The sequence below is a fragment of the Petaurus breviceps genome, unplaced genomic scaffold (assembly GCF_028583685.1).
Source record: "Petaurus breviceps papuanus isolate PSGF00001 unplaced genomic scaffold, PetGlider_PUasm1.0 90925, whole genome shotgun sequence".
In the NCBI taxonomy this organism is placed as follows: domain Eukaryota; kingdom Metazoa; phylum Chordata; class Mammalia; order Diprotodontia; family Petauridae; genus Petaurus; species Petaurus breviceps.
The window spans coordinates 32818806-32844861 of NW_027187380.1; the positions used below are offsets into that span (position 1 = coordinate 32818806).

At 40.9% G+C, this 26056-nt stretch overlaps 1 protein-coding gene across 3 annotated transcripts in view; it reads right to left on the reverse strand.

The window, feature by feature from the left end:
• The window catches only part of SEPTIN9 (septin 9), a 363859-nt gene extending 349056 nt beyond the window's left edge, over nt 1-14803 (reverse strand). The window contains exon 1 of one of the 3 annotated variants that reach the window (XM_069076743.1): nt 14497-14803. In XM_069076743.1, coding sequence (XP_068932844.1) covers nt 14497-14518 — 22 coding nt within the window. In that variant the 5' untranslated portion in view covers nt 14519-14803. Of the gene's footprint in view, nt 1-14333; nt 14385-14496 lie in introns of those variants that run through there. The other 2 variants (XM_069076746.1, XM_069076747.1) reach the window with 2 other exon arrangements.
• Between the last annotated feature and the right edge of the window lie 11253 nt (nt 14804-26056).

Genomic DNA, 26056 nt, shown 5'->3' on the forward strand with positions numbered 1-26056 from the left:
AAGAAAGAAAGAAAGAAAGAAAGAAAGAAAGAAAGAAAGAAAGAAAGGAGGAAGGAAGGAAAGAAAGAAAGAAAGAAAGAAAGAAAGAAAGAAAGAAAGAAAGAAAGAAAGAAAGAAAGAGAAAGAGAAAGAAAGAAAGAAAGGAGGGAAGGAAGAAAGGAAGAAAGAATGCAGCTCACATAGGAGACAACATGCAAACAACTATTTAGAAACAAGTTATATAAAGGATAAATTTGAGGTGATCTCAGAGGGAAGGTACTAGCATGAAGGGAGACTGGGAAAGGCTTCTTGTAGAAGGTGGGACTTCAGCTGAAACTTGAAGGAATCCAGAAATGGGTAAAAGACTGAGGATGAAAAAGGAGGGAATTGGAGGAATTAAGGAAAGTCTGGGAAAATGCTAAGAGTTAGGAGGTTGATTGCCTTTTTGTGAGGAACAGCAAGGAGGCCAGTGGCACTGGATTGCAAAATATGTGGACAGAGGTAAAATGTAAAAAACAGAAACAAAACAAAACAAATCCCAAAACTATTTAAGGGACTAGGTAAGAAGGGATCTAAAATCCAGAGGACTTTATATTTTATCTTGGAGGTAATAGAGAGCTACTTGATTTGCCTTTCTTTGAATCCCTAGACTTAGCACAGTGCCTGTCAGTTAATAAATGCTTATTTGGCTGACAGACAACCTACTACTCCCTGCTGCCTGTCCCAGATCGAAGCATCCTCTGAAATCCTCCATTTAAGCACTTCCCAGGAGACAAACTGAGCTAAATGGCCACCATGTCCTCTGAGGCTGGGAACTCCAAGCTATTGCTCCCTTTCTCTTCCTCCACCTGGAAGTCTCTGTGTTGCTAATACACTTAAGTAAACCAGGTCAGTTTGGTATCATAACAAAAGAGACTTGTTACCCAGTCTCCAATAGGCCATTTACCTGGAATCTTCTCCAGTTCTTCTAAAGAAGCCGTGTCAATTAGCGCAGGCCCTTGGGACCCCAACCTGAGAGCAGTTAGACTATAGGTGAAAAAGAATTTGAATACAAATTGAAAATAAAACCCACAGCTCTTGAAAACAGAAGATAGCACTTCTGACTATGGTTGCTCAATGCTACTAAGAAGGTAGAAAGAAATTAATCTGGGACACAAAAAGACTATGAAAAAGATCTTTGTGGTCTGGTGTAAAGAACACTATTTGACTTAGAGGAGCTAGATTCAAATCCTGGCTGACTTAGGTGACCCCAAGGTCAAGGCAAATGATTTACCTTCTCTGGCTTCCATTTTTCTTTTCTTTTCTGATTATTTTTTAAATTTTTTTGGTTTTTATTAATTTGTTTGTTTACTTTTATTTTACAAGTTTCAATTCCACAATTCCTTGAGTTTCAAATTTTCTCTCCCTCCCTCCCCTCCCCTCTGCCATGGCGGCATACAATCAAGTATAGTATCTGCAAATACTTTCACATTAGACATTAATCAGGTTATAAAGAAGGATTGTATCAGATGGAATGAACAATGGGAAAGAGGAGACAAAACCAAACAAGAAAAAGAAAAAGAGCAGGTAGTTTGCTTCAATCTGGATTCAAACTCTGTTCTTTCTAGTTCTTTCTCTGGATGTAGACATCTCTCTCCATCCTGAGTCTTTTGGGGTTGACTTATAACCCTGCATTGCTGAGAAGAGTCCAGTCTATCAAAGTTGGTCTTCAAACATACATTGTGTCTGTAATTGTGTACAAATTTCTCCTGGTTCTACTCTTCTCACTCAGCATCAGTTCGAATAAGCCTCTCCAGGTAAATAGGAAGTCCATCTGCTCCTCGTTTCTTAAAGCACAATAGTATTCCATTACATTCATATACCACAACTTGTTCAGCCATTCCCCAATTGATGGGCACCCCATTAATTTCCAATTCTTTGGCACCACAAAAAGAGCTGCTATAAATATTTTTGTACATATGAGTCTTCCTCCCACTTCTATGATCTCTTTGGGATACAACCCTAAAAGTGGTATTCCTGGGTCAAAGGGTGTGAAATTATTTATAGTCTGGCTCCCACTTTTCTCATCTGTGTAATGAAGGCATTACATAAATGACCACTGAGGTTCCTCCCAACTCTAAATCTAGGGTCTTATAGGATGATTTAGAGCAGGAGTTCTTAATCTTTTATTGCATCATGGACCTCCCTGGCAGCCTGGGGAAGAATATACTTTTCTCAAAGTAATGTATAAAATTTAAATGTGTAAAATATGTAAGCTTACAAAGGAAATAAACTCTATTGAAATAGAGTTATCACAACATTTATTTTAATTTTTTTTGGAGAGGGGAAGGCAAGGCAATGGGGGTTAAGTGACTTGCCCAAGGTCTCACTATACATATATATATATGTATATATATATATATATATATTTTTTTTTAAGTTCACAGACTCGAAGGTTAGGAGCACCTGGCCTCATTTAAGTTTGATAGACTTGTGTACCTCTCAGTATGAGTGTTCCATGATTACCACAAATACCTATCACAACTTCAGGCTCCATTGAAAGGCCTGGTATCCAGGGCATAGGAGATATCAATTCTATTGTATTCTGCCCTGGAATATTCCACATCTGGAATGCTAGGATTTTGGGAATCACACTTTAAGGAGGAGACTGGAGATTATGCATAGCATAGATCAGGTGAAGGGACTGTGAATGCTTAACCTAGAGGAGAGAAGAATTAGAGGGAACGTGATAGCTATCTTCTTCAGGTATTTGAACGGATGTCCGGGAAGAGTTTTAGATTTGTTCCACTCATCCCTAGAGGGCAGGAGCAGTAGATGGAAGTACAGAAAGGCAGATTTAGGCTCCTCTCCAAACGTGGCAATGGCTGTCTCAGGAGGTATCAAGTTCTATCTCGCTGGAGGTTTTTAAGCGGAGGCCGGATAGCTACTTGTCAGGGATATTCTAGAAGGGATTCAGATTAGCTACAGAATGGACTGGATGACCTCTGAGGCCTCTTCTCACTTGACTCTTCTGTAAGAAAGAGGGCTGGAAGGAAGGAGCTCTGTAATGGAAACACAAACCAAAATGCAGAGCTGTCCTTCTAAACTCTCCCTGAAGGGAAGATGTAAACATGCCCAGTTACAGGGAAGCAGGTCTTGGTGCAACAACAGGAACAAATTTCCCCACAATGACAGCAGTCCAAGATGAAATGAGCTGCTTTGTGAGGTAGGGAGTTTTCTGTCATGGCAGGTGTTTCAGTAGAGTCTAGATGCCCACCATTTAGCAATGCTGTAACAGGATGACTTCACACATATAATCAATATCAAATTGCTCAAGGAGGGAGAGGGGCCAGGAGGGAGAGAACTGGGAACTAAAATTTTTTAAAAATGATTGTTAAAATTTTTTTACATGTATTTGGGACATATTTAATGAAATATATAAAAATATTTTAAAAGGTATGTTGTAGCAAGGATTCATGCTACAGGTAGAACAAGGAAATAAGCATTTATTAAGCACCTACTAAATACCAGGCATGATGCTAAGGCTTTACAAATATTATCTTATTTTCTACAGTTAGGGCTTGGATTAGGTGAGCTCTAAGGAAGGTCTCTTTCAAATCAGAGATTCTCCAGTTTTATATGACCAGGGACCTATTATCTGAAAGAGTATTACCTGTAAGCACATCTTAGAAGGGTGGTCAACAAGATGGCTTAGTTAAGCAAACTAGAAAACAGTGTGGTAAGAGCTGAGAAAAAACATACTGGGTCTTATGTGTGTCAAAGGACTTGGATTCAAACCCTGTCTCTGACTCTTACTAGCTGTGTGACCTAGAGTGAGTCACTTGCCATCCCCCAGCCTCAGTTTACTTGACTGTAAAATGAGTTGAGTTGAACAGATGTCCCCAGATGACCTATCATTCTAAGATGCCAGGCACCCTAACAAAAACTATTCCATGGTTCCACCACCATACAAGTGAAATCCAGACCTCTTGCCCTGACATGCATGGCTTTGCACATTTCCCTCACTTAAATCTTATCCTGAAGAAAGTTTCAAGACTCAACTGAAATGCCACTTCCTCCATAGAGCTCTCTCAGATTCCTCTCCCAACAGAAATGATCTTTCCTTTCTCCACCCTTACATTATGCCCTGTTTGTAGGTCTCTTATACACTTAACGTGAATCCACGTTGTATTAGTATTATATTCCCCCCATTAGATTTCAAGCAGAGACCTTGCCTTTTTTTATTTCTAAATTACAGCCTGAGATGCAAAGTGGTAGATAGAGAGTTGGCCTGGAAGCCAGAAAGAATTTCATTCATGCCCTACTTCTGACACATACTGGTCATATGACTATGGAAGGAAGGTAGGGAAAAGCATTTTTAAGTGCTTTTTATGTGTCAAGTACCAAGTTAAGGACTTTACAAATATTGTCTTTTTTAGTCCTCATCAGAACCCTGGGGGGTGGGTGCTATAATGACCCTCGTTTTACATTTGAAGAAATTGAGGAAAACAGAAGTTAAGTGACTTGTCTGGTTTCAGATTGCTAGTCAGTATCTCAGGCCACATTTGAACTCAAGTCTTCCCAGCAGTCTATCCACTGAGTCATCTAGCTACTTCTCTCTGCATAGCTTGCCTGAGCAAGTCCATTCATTTCTCAGAGCTCTAAGAAACTCTCTAAGACCAGAAGTTGAAGAGAAGATACTGACTTGCTTTAAGAGAGGCAGTTTCTTCACAAAATCACAGGTCCAATCCCTACACTATAATCCTCAGCCCTAGGACCTAGCAGAGTGCTCTGTGTAGTAAGGGTAAGTAGTTTAAAAGCATATGTTGGGGCAGCTAGATGGCATAGTGGATAGATCATTCACCCTGGAGTCAGGAGGACTTGAGTTCAAATCCAGCCTCCGATACTTACTAGCTGTGTGACCCTGAGTACACCTCACCCCAAATGATTCCTCCACCATCAAAAATAAGGAGGGTTGTGTGTGTGTGTGTGTGTGTGTGTGTGTTGGGGAGGGTGGCATCTCCTTGACTGGGTTAAGTCACACACACACACACACACACACACACACACAGGAAATTTCATTAACTATGCATATTTTCAAGAAATGAAATCAATGAAATTTTCAACAACATTTTATTTAATTAGCATAAATGAGATTTCATAGGAAGACATAGGAAATCTCATTAATTAAATTAAATTCATCTCATTAATATGGAAAAATAGTCCCTGATAGCTAATGAAAGCTTTTATTCCATATGAATTTGTCATAGCTAAAATTTATGCTGATTATATAAAATGTTAAAAATTCAATTCATTTCATTTCTTGAAAATATATATAGAATATATATGATATTTCCTATGTGTCCAGACTTTAGGGACACCTGTAGTTCTGTTGTCAGATATCAATGACTTCTGGGGTCCTTTCCAGTTCTAAATCCATAAGTAGCATGTACTGTCCAAAGCCAATATATGCTTCCCCCTGACCTGACAAGCTGTCATTTGGTCTTTTTTTTTTTTTTGTAAAGCCGTTCCTTTTTTTTTCTTTTTTCAAATGCTTTAATTAACCTCTTATTTATATCATTCATTTCCACCAGATTTTGAGTTACAAATTTTCTCCCCTTTTACCCCCTACCAACCACCCCAAAATAGCAGTCCCACAGGATATCCCCTCCTCCAATCTGCTCTGTCCCATATTTTCTTCCGTATCCCTTTCGACTTTTCCAGTAGGGCATGGTGAATCTCTATGCCCCAGTGCCTGTATATCTTATTCCCCAATTGCATGTGAAATAGTATTAATAATAGTAGTTATAATTCCCATAAACAGAAGTTACATACATAGTATTGGCAGGGTATTGAGGACGAGCCTTGGCATAGCAAAGATCTAGGTTTGAGTGCTGCTTTTGACACATACTGGCTTATGTGACAACCTCTCAGTGTCCCAAGCAACTCTTCAAAACTGTAAATTACAGTTCAGTTGCAAATTTATATCAATGAAGGGAGTCTCCATGCCAGAAATTCCCTACACTGAAGAAACCACAGGTACTGATACCTTTTGATACCTTTGCCCTTCCCCCCCTCCCAAAGCTAAAGAAATCGGGGCATAGAAAGAGTCTTAGGCTGGGTATTAGGAGCTCTGAGTTCTGGTTCTATCACTAACCTGTGTGACAGTGGGAGAATCACATCTCTTCCTCAGGCTTCCTTGGTTGGACGAGGATTTGAAAAGGGCATCAACTTCTTTTGTTGGAAAGCCAACTTGATTCTAAAGAGCCCTTATCTGGCTACAGACTATAATTATGTGTGTGATATCAAAATTACATGCCAGTTTGAGTCATTTCAGATAATTCTTTAAAAGTCTACCCTGAGCTTCACAAATTTTTTTGGAGGGAGGGCAAAGGTACATTCCCATCCTATATAGAATTTATTCATTCACTCTTTTTTCCCCCTTAGACTGATTTCATCAGCATAGGGAGCTCTTAATTAGCCAACTCTCTCTACCAAAGTAGATTAGCAACTGTTCCACAATTTAGAGTTTTGCCTTGCACTGAAAAATTAAGTCACTCACCCATGGTCACTTAGTGACCACTGTGTATGTGTCAGAGGCAAGACTTAAACTTAGTTCTTCCTACTCAGATACCAGGTTTTTATTTACTTTTCTAGACTACCTCTTTCCACAAACATTCATCAAATATCAAGTGTGTGCAAATCCCTATGCTAAGCATTAGGGAGGATACACCACGTAGATGAAAGGTATTCTCTGCCCTCACTGAGCATACAGAATCTTCAAGGTTCTAAGTTCCAGAGGTTCTAAGTTCTAGCGTTTCTTCCAACTGTATGATTTTATGTTTGAAACGTCCAGTGATTCCTCACCTCTGTCCCAAAACCCCTCAAACACACACAATGGAATCTTCAGTTTAAGACCTTCTAGGACACTCGTCTAAGAACAGAAGACTTCCAATGAGGAGATAACAGAAGCTAGAATGGGGAGAGCTACACCTGCCTCTTTATTGCCAGGAAAGATCCACTAACTAGGCATGCTCTTCTTCATCAAAATGTGTCTTAAGCAAGTCCAGAAACCTTATGGCACACTGACTATAAACTCCTACATCCCAGGCATAGCCCTGTGGAAATCTCTATTTGATAGTTATATGATTCTCATAGGGAGGGCAGACTATCAGATTCAGAGAGAGGGATTGTTGAGAAAATTTGTGCCTCTTCCTCATGGGTACTGACCATAGGTCAGTCAAGTTCAATCTACCCAGGTAGCTCTTCAAGTCCTCATTTGCATCTGTGTCAATCTGTCCTTGTGTGAAATGAATAAATAGACTCCTAGTCAAAATTTTAGCTCCCAATATGGTGGCCCAATATCAATCACTGTTATACTGGTAGTATCTAACCTGGATGTGAGAGGTCATGCCTAAGAGAGAAGTATTACTGAAATGAATATAATCAAGTCACCCTGGCCAAAAGCTCTGTGGCCTTACATTCCTGTTGGAAAAGTCATGGTGCACAAGTGTCTCAATAAGTTTTTAGCAGCAGGAAAAGCCCGAAGCTTTTGGGAAGGAGGGAAAGGGGGAAGGGAAAGAGCAAACTATGACAATGAATGTAAGTTTTCCTAACTAAGAGTCAGCCTGGGAACACAGGTTATCCTAATAATGGAGAAGGGCTATTCAGCAATACAGTCCTTTGTAAAAACAAAAACAAAAACAAAAAATCAAAACTGAAGACCCCGGGGAAAAGGTGGGGATCAGCTAAAAAAACATCTCAGGCAGGAGCCATGTGCCAGGCAGACAGACCAGCTGCATGTTATATACCTTTGAGTGTGTCTGAGGCCAGAAATTTGTGCTGAGCTAGAATTGAAACAGGCTGGGACTTGAGATAAGAAAGCTGCTGAAAAGGTGAGGGAGGGGAAAGAGAGGAGGAAGAAATGACTGTGTTCAAGCCCAGTTCTGTGACTCAAACATCTGCCTCAGAAGTTAGCTCATCAGAGAGGCATTTTGTGAAGATAGTATTTCCTCTTCCTATAAGAGCCCTCAGTTCAGAGGCTGAGTGGGAACAAGGTATAAATGGGTGACAAGAGTTTACCAAGAAGTTCCTGGGTCACCAAGTAAACCTTAATTTGGTAGCAGGCTGAAATATTTAAGGTATAGTACTTACTGTCCCTCAGAGAGCTTAGCTGTAAGAAAACTAAGGGGTCCAAGTGAACCAGGGACACAGGGGCAGGTGCCATATTCACAGACACTGCAGTGGTGGGGAGCCCATTAGGAAACAGGGAAGCAGCTAATGTACTTATAAATCAACCAATATGCAATGTATACAATAGTTGCCTTTGTTTTCTGTCTTATCCCCACCAGGCTGTAAGCTCCATGGAGATAAAAATACAGTTATTGGTAACTTCTAAAGCTGGAATTCAAACTGAATTGCTACTTAATTTATGGAATTATGAAACGGAGGCAGGCACACCAGGTTCTTTGGATACTTGCCAAGAAAAACCACGATGGCAGCAGGAAATAAAGCTTCAACCACACTTTAATAAGGCATAGAGGGTGCAGGGGCAAACGGCACAGAAAATACAGAGACAAATATCATGAATTGGAATATGGAGGCAGATGGTGTGGGGATGAGGATAGGGTGGCAGAGAAAGGCACTTGGCATGGGGAAGACATTGGGGAGGTGGGGAGGCAAAGAGAATCATTCACATAGCTATGGATTAGAGTTGGAAGCACTCAGCAGCACAGACCTAGGTAGAGATGGAAGAAAACTAGGGTGGGGGTGGGGGTGGAGGGCAGGAATCTGAGGTCTCATTTTTATAGGATTTTGGTGGGAGACAGACTAACTCTTATCTGTGCCACCTTGGGGTTAGTCTACTGACATATCCACATCATCTCAAAGTTATCAGCTACATTTGGGGTTCTACTGGTCTTACTGCAGATATCTGAAACTTGTCTGAGGTTTTACATACATAGGACCCAAAAGCTCTGACAAAAAAGCCTAGATGGCTTCTCCTGATTTAGCACATAGTCTCACAAAGTGATTTTTAGTTAATAAATGATGCAATTTGCAAATTATGCTTCTTTGATCTTTGGGATGGTCTATATGTGATTTCTAGATTCCTTTTTGCAATCTTACTTCCTGCTATTGGCTCTTTATACTGGCTACTTATAAACTTAACTAGAAAGGGGTGGGGGTGGAGGATGGTCAGGGGACCAGAATAAGATATAATTTTGACACAAAACTATGTTGCTTAATTGTTGGTTAATTTTTCATGGGTGGGTCTAATCTCAATTAGAAAATGATCTCCTTTCCTCTAATGACATGGACCATACTATACTTCCATTCCCCCACTTCTGCCAGTACCAAATCACAACACAGAGCAACATACTAAGTGTTCAATTTATGTGTTAATGCCCATAACTGAGGCAGCTAAGTGATGCGGTGGATAGAGCACTGGCCCTGGAGTCAGGGGGATCTGAGTTCGAATTAGGCGACCCCAGACAAATCACTTAACCCCAATACTTAAAAAAAATACCCAAGGCTGATTTATGATTCCTGAACCTCCTTATCTGTGGTAAGAGCAGAGATAAAATGATAAATGTTTAACTACTAGCTCTCCTATCACCCCCCCACCAAAGTATTCACAACATACTTTTAAGTTTACCCTGAATTATTAACATTTTCTCCATCACTTTCTTAAGCTTAGAAAATCAACAAAACAATAAATCAAGCCCTGCTTTGTAGCATAATTCTGAGGGGTAAGTGATCTGACTGAAAATTTAACCATAAGCTAGTGAAGATTGGTTTGAACTGCCTCCAGCATACCCCTGGTTAGGAAACATAGGATAAAAAAAATTACAGTAGTAAAAATGGACAATTTTGATTACATAAACTCAAAAAATTTTAGAACATAAAATCAATGCAGTAAAAATTAGAAAGGAAACTGTTAACTGGGGGGAAATTTTCCATCAAGTTTCTAATAGAGGTTTGGTATATGAGATATATAAGCACTAGATTCAAATATATAAAAATAAGAGCTAAACACCTCCCCCCCCCCAAGACACACACAGATTTTTGGTCAAAAAGTGTGAACAATAAGGAGATCCAAGTTATCAATAACCATATGGGAAAAGATGCTCCAATCTACAAATAATAAGAGAAATGGAAAACAAAACAACTGTCTAGTTCCATTTTACCCAAAGATTGACCAAAAGGACAAATGACAGTTTTTGGAGAGGATACCAGAGGGTAGTCACACTAATGCACTATTGGTGGAAGTATAAATTGATCCAGCCATTCTGGGAAAGCAATTTAGCACTATCAAAAAGTCATTTAACTGTGCATTTTCTTTGACCTAGCAATACCACTAATAAATCTGTACCCCAAAGAGTTCAAAGAGAGAATAGAAATATATGTACAAAAATATTTAAAGCAGCAAAAAAAATTCTTTGCAACAAAGAATTGAAAATTTCAATGATGCCCATTAACCGGGGATAGCAAATTAAGGTATATGAATGTAATGGGATATTATTGCATCATAAGAAATCAGAAAAATCTTTAAAACAAGATAAAGACAAACCTATGAAGACTTTTATGAACAACTTTTAAAACTGAAAAACAACTTTGAAACACTGAAGAACTTTGTTCAACACTATAACCAAACACAAGTTCATAGGACTGATGATGAAGGTGAACTAGAAGCACAGAATAAGATACATATTTTTTTCAGACAGGATCAAAGTGTGCATTTGTTTTGCTTGACTAGCTTGTTATAAGTGAGATCATTTCTTCTTTTTCTTTAGTGTGGGAGTAATTGTGGAGAATAAAGGGAGGAATGGTAGCTATGCTCCCCCCTCCAAAAAATAAAGATGTCAATGAAGCATTTTTTAAATACACAGAAGAGAACAGAAGGAGGTTCTAAGGGCTGTAAGTCAAGCAGGACAGTTTTGGAAATAACATGCTGAATTTAGTATATACTGAAGAAATTAGCTCTATGTGATAGAGATTCAAGGTATCACTCACATACAATACTTATTTTCTCTTTTTTGTTTACAAAAATATTGGTTTGTGAAAATCAGAATAAAAAATAAAATATTTATACTCCTAGTTACCTTTGAATTTTCAAGAATTTTCATGCCCTTTACTAGGTTTCTTTATTTCATTTTGAAAGTGTTGCTTAGGAGCAAGATGTCTTTTCACAGGTAGGTCATTTCTAAGAGTAGAAAAGGCAATAGGAAGAGTCCAAAGGCTCTTTCAGTGTGGGGTCTTAAGGGTCTCCTCAAAGCAAAGCCCTATTTCCAGGCTTCTGCTGGGAAAGACTCTCTCCCTCAGCCTAACCTCCTCTGTAACACCCACTTATCTACAATGAAATGACCCAGCATACCTTGGATTACAGCCAATTCTTGAATAAAATGGAAACAATTCCTCCTCCTTATCCCCAACCTAAGAGACTTCCCCTACTTGGGACCCTCTAATTTAGATAAACACAGGAGCCATGGATGTTGGATTTACACGGAAGGGTTCTTAAGTTGTTAAAAAAGAAAAGAAAAACACTTCTACCTGTTATAAATGGTTTCTTTTCATTTAATTTGTGCATGATTTTTTTCTGAGGGGAGACTGAGGGTAGAGTGTGTGTGGGTGGGAATATGGGGGGAGGTCATAAGAGACATGAAATGGAAAAGAGGGCTTCCCTCACTCTTAGTAAATCCCAGGCTAAGAAACAGCAAAGCTTTGGCATCAGTTCATTATGGATTCAAAATTTCCTGGTAGAAGGCCAAAGACCTAGTGACCTCTATCAACCTCTAATCTCACCACCTTGGCAAAGGACCAGAGGCCATAATCTAAACATATAATCTCAACTCCAAGAGCAAACACGGTTTCCTAGGAGATACTTACTATTCAGCAAAGAGAACCTAGGACAGTAGCAATACCTACAACCATCTGAAGTATTTGGAGCATGTAAAGGGAGGGAAGCCAAATGCAGAACTCTGGCAGACACCACCTGGATACCCCTTCACATCAAATCAAAACCAGTTCACTCATTTTTTGGAACAGATTTTGTATATGGGGTGGGGGGATGGGAGTTGGAGAGAAAAGGGTGCTGTTGCCTGGTTTTATCCTAGACTCACATCAAGGAGGCTGGAAGTTCAGTTTCCAAAGCAACTGCCCCAGGAAGGTGTCAGAGGAGGTTCCAAATTCACCTCCTTGCTCTTCCTCTTGGTTCCCTTTGTACCTCTGACAACAACAACACAAAAAAAAAAAAGACAATTATGAAGACACTGAAATATGGCAGCAATAGGTCAAATGATTTTTCAAGGTCCCATTCACCCCTACAGTTCTGTAGCTCTCACCATAAAAACTAATTCATGGGAAGTATGAGTAAAGTAGTATTCAGTGCAGTAATAAGGAGGAAGGCTTATTGTGTTAGCATGAAAAAGAATGAATTTGTAAGGGACTAGGGTTCCATCAGTATCAACTAGGTTTAAAATGAGAATAAAACAAGGGTTAAGATTGAGAAGATAAGTGTCTTTCAAGATTGTTACTTGCTTATTGGTCATGAAAACTGAAGTAAGTCCCTTTGATTTCTTTGTGCATCTATTTTCCCATCTTTCCATTTAAGGTACAAAATGTTATAACCCTGTAGACATGGGCTTAAGGAGTAGAGGTGAGACAAAGCAATTGTGGACTCCAGGCAAGATTTGAAAAGTGTGGGCAAGCACACTACCCCCCCCCCCCACACACACACATACACACTTGAGCTAAAAACATGTGCCCATTTCTTTAATACCAGTATCCTCAGAAGAATCTACATTACAATTTACAAATGGAAATAAACATGCATGGTGCAAAAGATTGCCTGGCATTAACGAATGATAACTTGTGCTAAAGAGGTATTAAAACAAGAGATGTTATTGCTGGATAGATACCTTGAAAGGGAGGTATCTGTCACATACTCAGAATAAAAGATAACAGTTGAAGAGCCCAAATGCTACACAGGTCCGCAGAATATATTCAAATAATCAGGAAAAAAGTCTAAGTTTGCAGGGTGGATCACATATAAGGAAAACTGATTGAAAAACAGACAAGAATCTCACAGGATTGAAAGTTGTTCATGGATGATTGTGAGGTAGTCTGGGAGATTAGTAGACCCACAGTGATGAAACCAAAGATCTATCAAAACTACATAAAACATATGAATTTGTGAAAAAGTAATATTAAAAGATGTTCTTCCTGGCACATCACCAACTCGCCTTCTTCCATCCCAAATCCTGTGCTCCAGGAAGCTCCTTACTTTTGCATAACCTTAGTCCCTAGTCTCTTCCAGGGAGCTCAAGTTCTCCAACCCATATATATTCAAGGGGTCCAAGCTGCCTTAGAAGTGTCCCAAGATGGTGTCTGCAATTTTCAGCTTCTCCAGTTATGGTAGATGTTTTTTTTTTGCTATGCTTTATTGTGACAAAGGTCATGGAAAATGAATATAATCCCTAACATGATGCTAGAGATAGAACCATACTAAGACTTTAGCAGGACAGACAAGGTTCTGAACAAATATTAAGAACTAAAGATTATTAGGGATAATTATTAGAAAGAATAATAAGTATAGTAGCCAACACATATTACGTTAAGATTTTTACAGTGTTTTGTACATATTTATCTCATCTGATCCTCACAACAATCCTATGAAGACAGGGCATTATTATATCCCCATTTTACAAGACAGGAAACTGAGGCTCAGAGAAGTTAAGTGATTTGCCAACAGCCAATTCCTGAGATGGAATTCAAACCTAGGTGTTCTAGACTCTAGTCACTGTACCATGAAGAAGGAATAAAAACTTGGGGATTGGGGAATGGGGAAAGGTAAGTGGGAGAAAAATAAAAAAGGCGTCAAGGAACTGCATCTGTTCGGTACAACTTAAACACCCTAAGTAACTAAGTAGTAGAGATACAAGCCAGAGGGCCATACACCAAGCCATCCGGCTCCTGTAGCCACGAAGGACTTCGTGCAAAAAACAAGGAAGTTAAGCATTAATCAGAGGTTTCTGAATCAGCTCCCAGTCTCACTTTTGGACACCTGGGAGCCTGAAGCACTTTGCTCCAATATGCCTGTCACTTTCCTTTTAAAAAGATGCACTTCCATCGGATTTGCAGAAGAAATTTTGTATATTGTTTACCCCAGTTAGAATCTAAACTCCTTTAAGAGCAGTCTTGAGTTTCTATTTGCAATTTCAGAGTTTACTACAGCGCTTTCTCATTCATTCATTCACTCCTTTATCCATCCATCCAATCCTTCCTTCCACCGCAAACTTCTCCAACCAACAGCCTTTCCCCGGATTAACGAGTTTCACTTCCTTTCCTGTTCCAAAGAAAAGCGAGCGCCTACCTACCTCCATGCCTTGGAGACTTGCTAGGCTCTCTGGCTGACTGCCCCTGGCCTTGTTGCTAAAAAAAAAAAAAAAGCTGATTCCAATTTGGCAAATCAGCTTTTATCCTCTCTTTCCGTGCGCTTTGGCACCGGCCTCTGCGCTCACCACCAGCCTCCGCGCTCACCTGAACCCGAGGACTTCTTCATGCTGCCCCTGCTGCCGCCGCTGCCCTCCAGAGAAGTTTACTGCGCGCGGGTCAGGTTGGGTCTGGTTGGTCCTGGGAAGTCGGTGGTGGGTGAGTTTCTGTGGATTCTCCCACGGGGCTGGGAGTCCCACTGCAGGGTGGTATGTGCAGATGCCTGCTGTTGCTGCTGCTGCCTGAAAGGAGTGGTTCCTTCTCTGCCCAGTCCTGTCCCTACCTGCAGCAGTACCCAGTAGGATGCCGAGAAGCTCCAGCTCATCAGCTTCCCCGAACCTGGCTTACACCTTGCGGACACCAGGGAGGGGGATAATACAAGAGGGCTGCGACTGATCCATTGGTAGGGTGCAGAGGGAGAGACACCCAATCTCTTTTGTTTTAGCACTTTCTTCCTGAGTACAAAGGCACTTCCTCCTTCTCCTCAACTGTAAGTCTCCCTCTGGGAGATTTGGATGTAACCATTCGGGCTCCATTTCGCCAGCCTTTAGCACCCCCATACCAAAACCAACCTTCTTGCGCTGAATGGTTCATTCCCTAGGAGTCACGGCAACTTTCAAGTTCAAAGTACAGTCCAGGATTTGTCCGGTGGAGGAGCAAGGAGAAGTAGGAGGAGGGAGAGTCCACACGCTGAGAAAGGGCGGGCATGGAACCAGGCTCCCTGAGGGCGAGAGTTTGCTTCTGAGCTCAGTTTTGAAAGTTGGCTGAGGAGGGCAGAAAAAGAGCATAATGGAAAGGTTAGGGTGTGTTCAAAACCGGGAAGAAAAGTCAAAATATTCTTATACGTGCCATTTAGTGCCACTAAGTAGCCTCGGGATCTCAGGAATGTCACTTTACCACCTGTTTAAAATATGGTGTGGATTAGATGTCTATTTGACCTCCTTCCACTTTCTGTGATTCTGTGAGTGAATGCTAGTTTATTCAGCTCTCAGGACTCAGGTTCCTCTGTCTACAAGGAAGCAGACACAAACACCCCTTCCAAGGGTTGTCACTGATCTTCCTTCCCCACCCCCACCCCCATCTCTGCCACCAACACAGCACCTCCTCCAATTGTCTCCATTGAATACATTATCTTCTCAGTCAGTCAACTTGATCCAATGTCCCTCTTCTGTGCTCTTGGCTAGAGGATCACTTCTCTGTTACTTAGGTGTGATATAAAGAACATATGCACAGGGACAGCTAGGTGGTGCAGTGAGTCAGGTCCTGGAGTCAGGAGGACCTGAGTTCAAATGTGGCCTCTGACACTTAACACTGACTAGCCCTGTGACCTTGGGCAAGTCACAACCCCAATCACCCAGTCTTCCCCCCTGCAAACAAAACAAAACAAAACAACAAGAAATTCAAATTCAAACAACTCTGAGATTCCATTACATATCCATTAGGTTGGCAAAGATGGACCAAAAAAAAAGGAAAATAATAATTGTTGGAGGGTCTATGGAAAGATAGGTACCCTGATGCATTGTTAAGTGGAACTGTGAATTATTGATCCAGTCATTCTAGAGATAAATTAGATACTATTTCCTAAAAGTCATTAAATTCTGCATTCTCTGTAACCAAGCAATACCTAGGATTATGCCTCAAGGAAAGCAAATAAATTGAGAAAGAACCCATGTGTAAAAAAAATAATTATTGTCTTTTGCCTCTTTTTGTGTCCTCAATGCTTAGTCTAGGACCTGGCACATAGTAAGCACTTAGCAACTGTTTATCAATTGATTGATTGTAGCACTTTTTGTTCCAACAAAGAATTCTAAATAAAGTGGATACCCATCAACTGTGGCATGGCAGAACATATTATGATATATGAATTGAAAGGAATATTGTTGCACCATAAGAAATGGTGAAAGGAATAGATTGATAGAAACCTGTGAGGACTTATATGAAACGAGCACAAGCAAAAGAACAACAGCTACAGATGACTTAAGAGTAATGATATTCAATAGCCAATCACAACACCAAAAGACATGAATTGTGCTCTTGGCAGTAAACTGATAGACGAGGTAGAGAAAGAAACATTCTCAGACACAGGGAAAATCGAAGTTTGTTCTCCTTGACTGAACTTATTTGTTAAAAAGAGAACTTACATAGGTTGGTGTAGAGATTTATGTGGCTACTAGGGAATAGTGATAACTGCTTCTCTACTCCCTCAAGAGGGTAAAAAGAGAGAAAGAAAGAGAATGAGAGAATGAGAAGAAAAGCGACCAGCATAAATAGGGCAGCAAAAATCTCTGAGGAAGTAATGTTAGGGAGGGGGGCTTTTGCAAAGATGGAGCATGGTGGGATGCAAAAGTTACCCTGTGGGTGTGAGTGGCATACCCAACAATCTTGGACTCCTCTCGGCCTAATGAGTTTCCCAGTTTTACTAGGAAGTTATCCTCCCACTTGTGGAGGCCAAGTGTGCTTGAGGTATCCGGGAGGAGGAGGGAAAGGATTAGTATTATCATTGTCAGCTCAGAGGGAAATGATTCCAAGAGGGAGAGAAAGGGCATTTTCTCTGGAGGAAATAAAAGATGGCAAGGCCAAAACATAAGAGAAGGAGGGTGCATATGATTTTGCATCATTTTATCCACCTGTCCACTGGAGGGGACTGAGGCCTTTCTAAACAGTAGCTTGAGGTCCTCCAAAGGTTCACAGGTATATTCCGGGGTTGGGGGGGCAGGGGAGCAAGAAGTGATGCTGGTTTAATCCTAGAATTATGAGTGCAGCTGGGGAGACCTTCTAGTCTCATTGCCACTAGGGTGGTGAGTATGACTTGGTAGGTAGGGTCCCTTCTAGTTGACCTCTAATAGTTATCTCTTTTGGAGCTTCATGACTTTAAATAAACCCAATCTCCAGGTTTTGCTGGAGCAGGATACTCCTTTTCATTGTCAAGAGGTTTTGAAAGATACTTATTGGCGGGGCAGCCAGGTAGCACAGCGAGTAAGAGCACCGGCTCCAGTGTTGAAAAGACCTGGAGATCGAATCCCGGGCTCAGACACTTAGCACCCACCCAGAAACACCTGGCCGTGTAACCTTGAGCAAGTTACTTAACCTCAATTGCTTAGGGGCGGCCAGGTGGCTCAGCGAGTGTCCGGATGACCTGGATTAAATCCGGGCTCAGATACTCAGCACCACACCCAGAAATAATAACTGGCCGTTTAACCTTGAGCAAGTTACTTAACCCCGATTGCTTAAAAAAAAAAAAAAGATACTTATTGGCATATTCTGTTAGGGCATTCCTGACTGCTCCTAACTGAGTTGCAAACTCAGTATCAAATACTGTTCTGGGTGTACAAGGATATCAGATGTTAGGAAGGGCCTACCATAAAGGAGTTCAAAGGGGCTAAGCTTGATATTTTCCTGAGTTGTAATGCAGACTCTGAGCAGTCCAATTGGGAGATTCTTAATCTTAATTCTTAACCTTTTGAGTCACTATGCACAGCTTAGTTAAGGACCACCTTGAAGGTATGATTCATTTTTTCTACTTTACCAGAGGATTTCAATTCCAGGCAGAGTAGAGGTGATAAGTGATTTTAAGTGTGTTTGCCACAGCCTGAGTTGTCTGTGAAGTAAAGGCCAGGCCATTGTCACTTTGTAAGGAGCTAGGCAAGTCAAATCAAGGCATAATTTCTTTTAATAGGAACTCTGATACCTCCTGAACCTTTTCAGTTCTGCAAGGAAGAGCTTCTACCCAATTAGTAAAGGTGTCAACAAAAACCAAAAGCAATTTAAAACTCTTGCATGTAGGCATATGCATAAAATCTCTGTCAGTCTTCACCTGGGTTGGTATCCCTCCTCTGAACAGGTTTTAAAAGGAGGGGGGAGTCTGACTACTCCTTCAAGATTTATCTGGGCACAGGTTGGGCAAGCCCAACAGACTGGCTGGATGGTTTCTCCTAGCTTATTGCCAGTGAAAGTCTTTGTCAGAGACTGGAGGGCATTCTTCTCCAGGTGTACCACCAAAGTAAACCAAAAAGAAGCTTCCACTGACTGGGATAAGAAATTGGCCTGAGGGTGTCTGAAACCACCTAGAGGGGAAAGAGAGTATCCTCTTTCTTGAGCAAGGGTCTGTTCTTGGGAGCTGTAGGAAGGTGTGAAGAAATCAGGGAGCTGGGGGAGTAAAGAAGCCAGTACAGTTAGCTGGCAAGCAACATTTTTTACTTCAGCGTCTGCCATGCAATTTCCCATGGCCCGATCCATTTCCTTTCTGGTGGCCTTTGCAAAATAAAACAACCATCTCGGACAGCTTCTGAACAGCTTGGAGGAGATGCAAATCTCCTAGACATGTTTGATAGGGGAATTGTTTTGCTGTCAGATATCACCTTTCTTTCCAGATTGCACTATGGGCATGTAGTACATGGAAAGAATATTTGGAGTCAGTAAAAACATTTACTTTTTTTATTTCCTCCTAGTTCTAGGACTCTGGTAAGTACTATTAGTTCTGCCTTTTGGACAGAGGTCCCAGGGGCAGGGGTTTGGCTGTATGGTATAGTGGAGCCTGACTGCTGTATACCCAGCTCTCCTTACCCCTTATTCAATAAAGCTAGACCCATCTGTATACCACTCTGACTCTGGGTTAGGGAGAAGATCTTTAAAATCAGATCAACTGGCATAAACTAAGTATAAACTCTTCTCACAATCATGAACCAGGGCATCTAAGTGAGTACTGTCTGGGAGGTGGGTTACAGGGTTTATTGTGTGGCAGACCCAAAGAATTAGGTCAGGGTATCTAAGAGCAAGACTTGATATTTGGTGAGCCTGGCTGCTAGCCAGTCACTCACTAATGGCCTTTTACTTCCAGGATACTCTGAATTCGGTGGGGAGTCAGAATTTCCAGGGGTTGGCAAAGTGTAAGTTTAGAGGCTTCCTCAATTAGAATGGCTGTAGCAGTCACTGCCTGGAGACTTGAAGGCCATCTGGCAGCCACAGAGTCTAATTGTTTTGAGAACTAGGCAACCAGGCTGGGATCAGGTCCTAAGATTTGGGTTAGGACTCCCAAAGCCTGTTCTCTCCTTTCATCAACATATAGAATGAAAGGTTTGTCTAGATTGGGTAGAGCTAATGCTGGAATGATGGTCAATTTAGTTTTCAGTTTCAAAAGCCTTAACTTGGTCAGGGTCCCACTCTAGAGGGAGTAAGTCAGGGCCTTGAATAGAGTCATAAAGGGGCTTAGAAATAAGACCAAAATTAGACATCCAGAGTCTACAAAATCTAGGTATTCCTAGAAAAGTGTGAAGTTGTTTTTCGGTGGCTAGAACAGGGATAAACAGGATTACCCTTTTCCTCTCCTAAGTTAAGGAGCCACACTAGCTCCTTACACATAAGGTAGTCACATTAGCTCATGGGCCCAAATACTTTACAGTTTGATGTGTTATTTGGACTTTGTTAAGAGAGGCAATGTAGCCTCAGGTGCCCAAGAAATTAAGAGCTCCTGTGGCAGCAGCCTCCCAAGTAGGGCTACAAATGAGAATATCATACGTATACTGAATTAAACTACTATCTGATAGTTTCAGGTTCCATAATCTTTTCCCAAAGTCTGGTCAAATAGATGGGGGCTATTCTTTTTTTTTTCCTCTGGTAAGATATTTCTAGTTTCTTTTTTTTTTTCAGATGAGATACCATCAATTTTTTTTCCTCCAGATTTTTAGTTACAAATTTTTTCCCTGTTTTCCCCCTACCAACCACCCCAAAATAGCAGTCCCACAGGATATCCCCTCCTCCAATCTGCTCTCTCCCATATTTTCTCCCATATCCCTTTCGACTTTTCCAGTAGGGCATGGTGGATGTCTATGCCCCAGTGCTGGTATATCTTATTTCCCAATTACATGTAAAATAGTATTAATAATAGTATATATATATATATATTTAAACATTTGATCTTAAAACTTTGAATTAAAGATTCATTCCCTTCCTCCCTTGTCACCTATCCTTACTGGGAAGATAAGCAGTTCAGTATAGGTGTAGTTAATGCCAAACAATAACATAGTAGATATATTGTAAAAGACTGACTATATTTCCGTCCCTCCTATCCCACCTCCCATTTGTTCTATTCTCTACTTTGATCCCATCCCTTTTCAAAAGTGGGTGCTTCCAACTTCCCTCCCCTGCAGCCTGCCCTCCCTTCCATCATTTCCCCTCTCATTCCCTTCTCCCTTACTCTCTTGTAGGGTGAGATACCCTATTTAGTGTGTATTTCATCCCCTCCCCAAGCCAAATTCAATGAGAATAAGGTTGACCCATTCCCTTTTGCCTTCTTATTCTTTCCCTCCATTGTAACCATTTTCCCTTGCCTCTTCTATATGAGATAGTTTACCCCATTCTGTCTCTCCCCATCTCCTCTCATTATATTCCTCTTTCACCTCTTAATTTCACCTTTTAAGTGTCATCCCTTCCTGTTAAATTGGTCCTGTGCCCCCTATCTCTGTATACCTGTAAACATATATACACACATTCACATATGTATTCATATGCCCATATACCCTCATATATAGACATATATATATATATTTCTATTCCCTTCAACTATTTTCATACTGAGAAAAGTTTCATCAGTTACAATTATTGTTTTTCCATGTAAGAATGTTAATAGTTCAACTCTGATAAGTTCCTTATGATTTCTTTTCCCTGTTTACCTTCTCATGCTTCTCTTGCTTCTTGTATCTGAATGTCAAATTTTCTATTCAACTCTGGTTTTTTCAGCAAGAATGCTTGAAAGTCCTCTATTCCACTGAATGACCATATTTTCCCCTGAAACATGATACTCAGTTTTGCTGGGTAGGTGATTCTTGGTTTTAATCCCAGCTCCTTGGACCTCCGGGATATCACATTCCAAGCCTTTCGATCCCTCAGTGTAGAAGCTGCCAGATCCTGGGTTATCCTCATTGTGTTTCCACAATATTCTAATTGTTTCTTCCTGGCTGCTTGTAATATTCTCTCCTTAATCTGAGAATTCCAGAACCTGGCTATAATATTCCTAGGAGTTTTCTTTTTGGGATCTTTTTCAGGAGGTGATTGGTGGATTCTTTCAACCTCATTTTGCTCTCTGGTTCTAAAACATCAAGGCAGTTTTCTTTGAGAACTTCCTGGAGGATGATTTCTACGTTCTTACTTTGATCGTGGCTTTCAGGTAGTCCAATAATTTTTACATTATCTCTCCTGGATCTATTTCCCAGGTCAGTGGCTTTTCCCATGAGATATTTCACATTGCCTTCTATTCTTTCATTTGTTTGGATCTGTTTAACAGCATCTTGATTTCTCATAAAGTCTTTAGCTTCCATTTGCTCCAATCTAATTCTGAAGCTATGATTCTCCTCAGTGAGCTTCTGAGATTCTTTTTCCATCTGACAAATTTGGCTTTTTAAGGCATTCTTCTCCTCATTGCCTTTTTGAGCCTCTTTTGCCATTTGAGTTAGTCTATTTTTCAAGGTGTTATTTTCCTCAGTCAGGCTGTTGACTCTCATTTCATAGTTTTCTTGCATCATTCTCATTTCTCTTCCCAATTTTTCCTCCACTTCTCTTATTTGCTTCTTAAGGTCCTCTATGGCCTGTAACCAGCTCGTATTTTCCTTTGAAGCTTTTGGTGCAGGAGTTCTGACTTCACTGTCTTCCTCCTGTTCTATGCTTTGCTCCTTTTTGTCCCCAAAATAGGAGTCTAATGTTGGAATCTTCTGTCTTCTTTGTTTCCTTTGCCTGGTCATGTTGCCCCTCAGTCACTTGACCCATGGGCTTTTTGCCACAGTAGGACTCTGCCACCAGACAGGGGAGCTTTCGTCCCAAACACTAGGGTTTTCTCGGCTGCCGGAGGTATTAGATGGGTGCCCTCTTGGAAGCCTCCACATGCTCTGGCAATCTGGACACTCACCCAAGGACCTCCACCCTAGACTGCAATCCAGACCCAAGCAGGTTAAAGCAAGAGTGATTACCCCTCAGACTGGTTGCTTGGTCCCCCTATACTCTGCAGGCGAGAAACTGAAGCTGCCACGTGGTGCTGGCTGGCTGTGCTGGCATCTCAGTGGCTTCTCGCCCCAGGGGCAAAAGTCACGCACTCCTACTTACTGGGTCCCAAAGTCCAGACTGCACTGACCTCTCACTTTGTCCTTAGCATCTATGTGTTGATAATTCTGGAAACTGCTGGTGATCTGGAGTCCCTCTGGCCGGTGACTGGTCAGACCCACCCTGGGGCTAAAACCTCTGGTTCATGCGGGCCTGGGCTCAACTCCCAGAGCACTGCGCTGGCTGCTTGCTGCCGGCCTGCCAGGCTGTCCTCAGCAGTAGGTTAGCTTCTCTGTGTCATTTTGTGGGTTCTGCAGTTCCAAAGTTTATTCAGAGTCCCCTTTTTACATTGATTGGGGAAGGGAAGCTGGAGCCGCTCATGCTTCTACTCCGCCATCTTGACTCTGCCCCCGATGGGGGCAATTCTGAAAATCTTGGGACAAAAGTGTCCATGTTAGTTGGCATAGATTTGAGTTCCCATAGGGTGTCCACTTGTTATGGTAATGTAAATTTATGATCTTCCCTGCCCCTAGGCCCTTTGATTGGCTTAAGTGCACCTGGAGCCTGTGGCAGAAGGCTTGGTTTTCGGAAATGCTTTTTGATTGGGCAATGGGTCAACAAGTTTGTTACATTCTCTGAGCCAGGAGAGGGCTATATAAACTCTGATGTGAGGCTTTACTGTGGGCTTCACTTTGAGAAGTGTTGTGTGATTTGACCAGATGAGACTCTGGGCAGCCATTGAGCCCCACAGCTTTGAAAACCCAGATGTTGATGCTTCCTTCTCTGATAACTGACTAGGTATGGATATAATGGTCAGACAGTTGGAGGTCTGTCTGCTTGAAATGTTTCTCTGTCTTCTTGTAACTTCTGTCTGTATACTCTGAAGTTCAGGGTGCTGACTTTTCCCCCTGAACTAGGTAAATGATATGTCTGATTGATTAAAGCAAGATTGTCAACTCATTTTGAATTGCTTTCCTTTAGAAAAGCAGATCTAAGAACCTGTGTTGGCAGCCACCCTGGGGATGCTGGGGTGCTTGCTGCTACACCATTCAAAGGCAAAAATAAATTGTGAGTCTGTATGAAGGGATATACAGAAAAAGGCATCTTTGAGATCCAGGGTAGGATACCATTGGGTACCCCCAGGGATCTGAGTGTATGGGTTAGTACTATGGGATGGTTTGGAATAACAACTTCATTAATATCCCTGAGGGGGGTTGACTATTGAGAGGGGTTTTCAATAGAATGGGAATTATCTTCATTTTTTAAGTGATAGTGTTACTACTTTTCAAAAAAATAAGGCCTCTATTTTTTTAGGGGTATTCACTCTTCTTAGTCACATTTCCATGGTAGAAAGGAGAATCTTTTACTTTCTCTCATAGTAATTAGGAAACATTTTCTACCCCCCAAATGTACTCACTCCATACAGGCAGTAGAAGTTGTGTTCGGTGTAAGATGATGGGGGTAGACAGCATCTTGGCCACTGTAGAGGTGATAGGAGGTGGCAGGGTCTGTCAGGCTCCCTGAGCTCACCCTCAAGGTCAGTCCTCACTGCTGTGACCCAGTCTGGCTTAACCATGTAGCTCTGTCCTCTTCCTCTGGCTCTGTCTCTTACTTACTCCTGCTCCTCCTCCTCCTCTTTCATCCTTTCTTTCTTCCATCTCTTTACTTTCATCATCTCCCTAAAAAAAAGTCCTTTTACCCCACATTATTGTTGTCTCTTTTTCTCCCTCCATCCCCCTTTCTTATATCACTTTTTTCTATCTCCAGTTTCACCTTATTTTCCTCCACCATCTCTTTCTAGTCTTCTCCTTCCCTCTCCCCTTCTTGGCCCTAAGTGACAACACAATGCCATTGCTCAATAAACTCTAAACTTCCTTATTTCCTTTCGGATCAAATGTAAGTTCCTTTGTTTGGCATTTAAAGCCCTTCACAAGTTGATTCTAACCTACCTTTCAGGTCTTATTACATCCTATTCCCTCTCCTATATTCTATGGTCCCATCAAAATGTCCTTGAAGTTTCTCATAACAGTTCATCTCCCATGGCTGTGCTTTTGCACTGGATGTACCCCATTCCTAGAATGCACCATTTTCTTTCTTTTTTAAGAAGAAATTTTATTTATTTCATTAAATGTTTCCCAATTACATGTAAAATTATTTTTAAAACTCATTTTTTTAAAAAAATTAAGTTTTAAATTCTCACCCTCTCTCCCCTCTCCTTCCCCTTGAGATGGCAAGCAACATAGTAAAACTTATTTCCATATTGGCCATGTAATGTAGTCCTTTCTAATCTCTGACTTGTTGCCTATGAGACTCAGCTCAAGCACCATCTCCTACATGAAGCCTTTCTTTCTACCCAGAGTTCCTAGAACTCTCCTCCCTCCTAAAATGACCTAGTGTATAGTGGGAATATATTTTGTAAATACTTATATAACCACCAGATGGTACTGTCAGGCAAGCTATGTGAGGGAAGTTGACAATCAAAAGTATTGGCTCTCTCTCCTTTCAAAGTCTGGGCTCAGACTCGAGGGCATGGCTTGTCATAATGAATCTTGCTTACTCAATAACCTAAGGGTAAGTGGTCCCAAATCATTTCTATTTCTGCCATTTAGGAGCTTTTAATGATTATTTTATTTCAAAATAATTATTTAACAACTACACAGGACTCTATATTACTAATACAAGCACATTTTGTTTTATTGTGCTTCTCCAATACTGTGGGGTGGCTTTTTGTTGTTGTTGTTTTTTTACAAATTGAAGGTTTGTGGAAGTCCTGAGCAAGTCTATCAGCAAGTTTTTCCAATAGCATGTACTCACATCATGTCTCTGTCACATTTTGTTAATTCTCTCAATATTTCAAACTTTTTTTCCATTATAATTATGGTGATTTGTGATTAGTGATCTCTGATATTACTATTATTGTTTTGCAGAGCCATGAACCACGTTCATGTAAGATGGCAACCTTAATCAATAAATGTTGTGTGTGTTCTAACTGCTTCACCAACCAGCTCTGTCCCTTTCTTTGAGCCTCCCTATTCCCTGAGATGCAACAATATTGAAATTAGGCCAATTAATAACCCTATAATGCCCTCTAAGCATTCAGGTGAAAGGAAGAATCAATCGATAGGACAAACTTCATTGTTGTTTTATTTTAAGATATTGCCACAGCCACCCAAACTTCAGCAGCTACCGCCCTGATCAGTCAACAGCCTTCAACATCGAGGCAAGAACTTCCATCAGCAAAAAGATTACAATTTTTGAAGGCTTATATGTTTTTTTAGCAATAAAGCATTTTTAAATTAAGGTATACATATTAAAAAAAATAATACTGAGGGCAAGGGGATAGGGAGGTGGGAGAGGATAAGGGAGGAATAGGGAATAGGATAAAGGGTACATATAGAAGGGTCTATAGATTAATGGGACTGGGAGAAAGTGGGAACTATATATATATATATATTTAGAAGAGTATAAAAATCTTCTAAATCCAGAAAGAAATAAGAGGGTAAAGAGATAGAATGGAGGGAGAGGATAAGAGAGCAATCATTGGGGGAGGGAGGGTAGATTAAGGAATAGGAGGACAGGG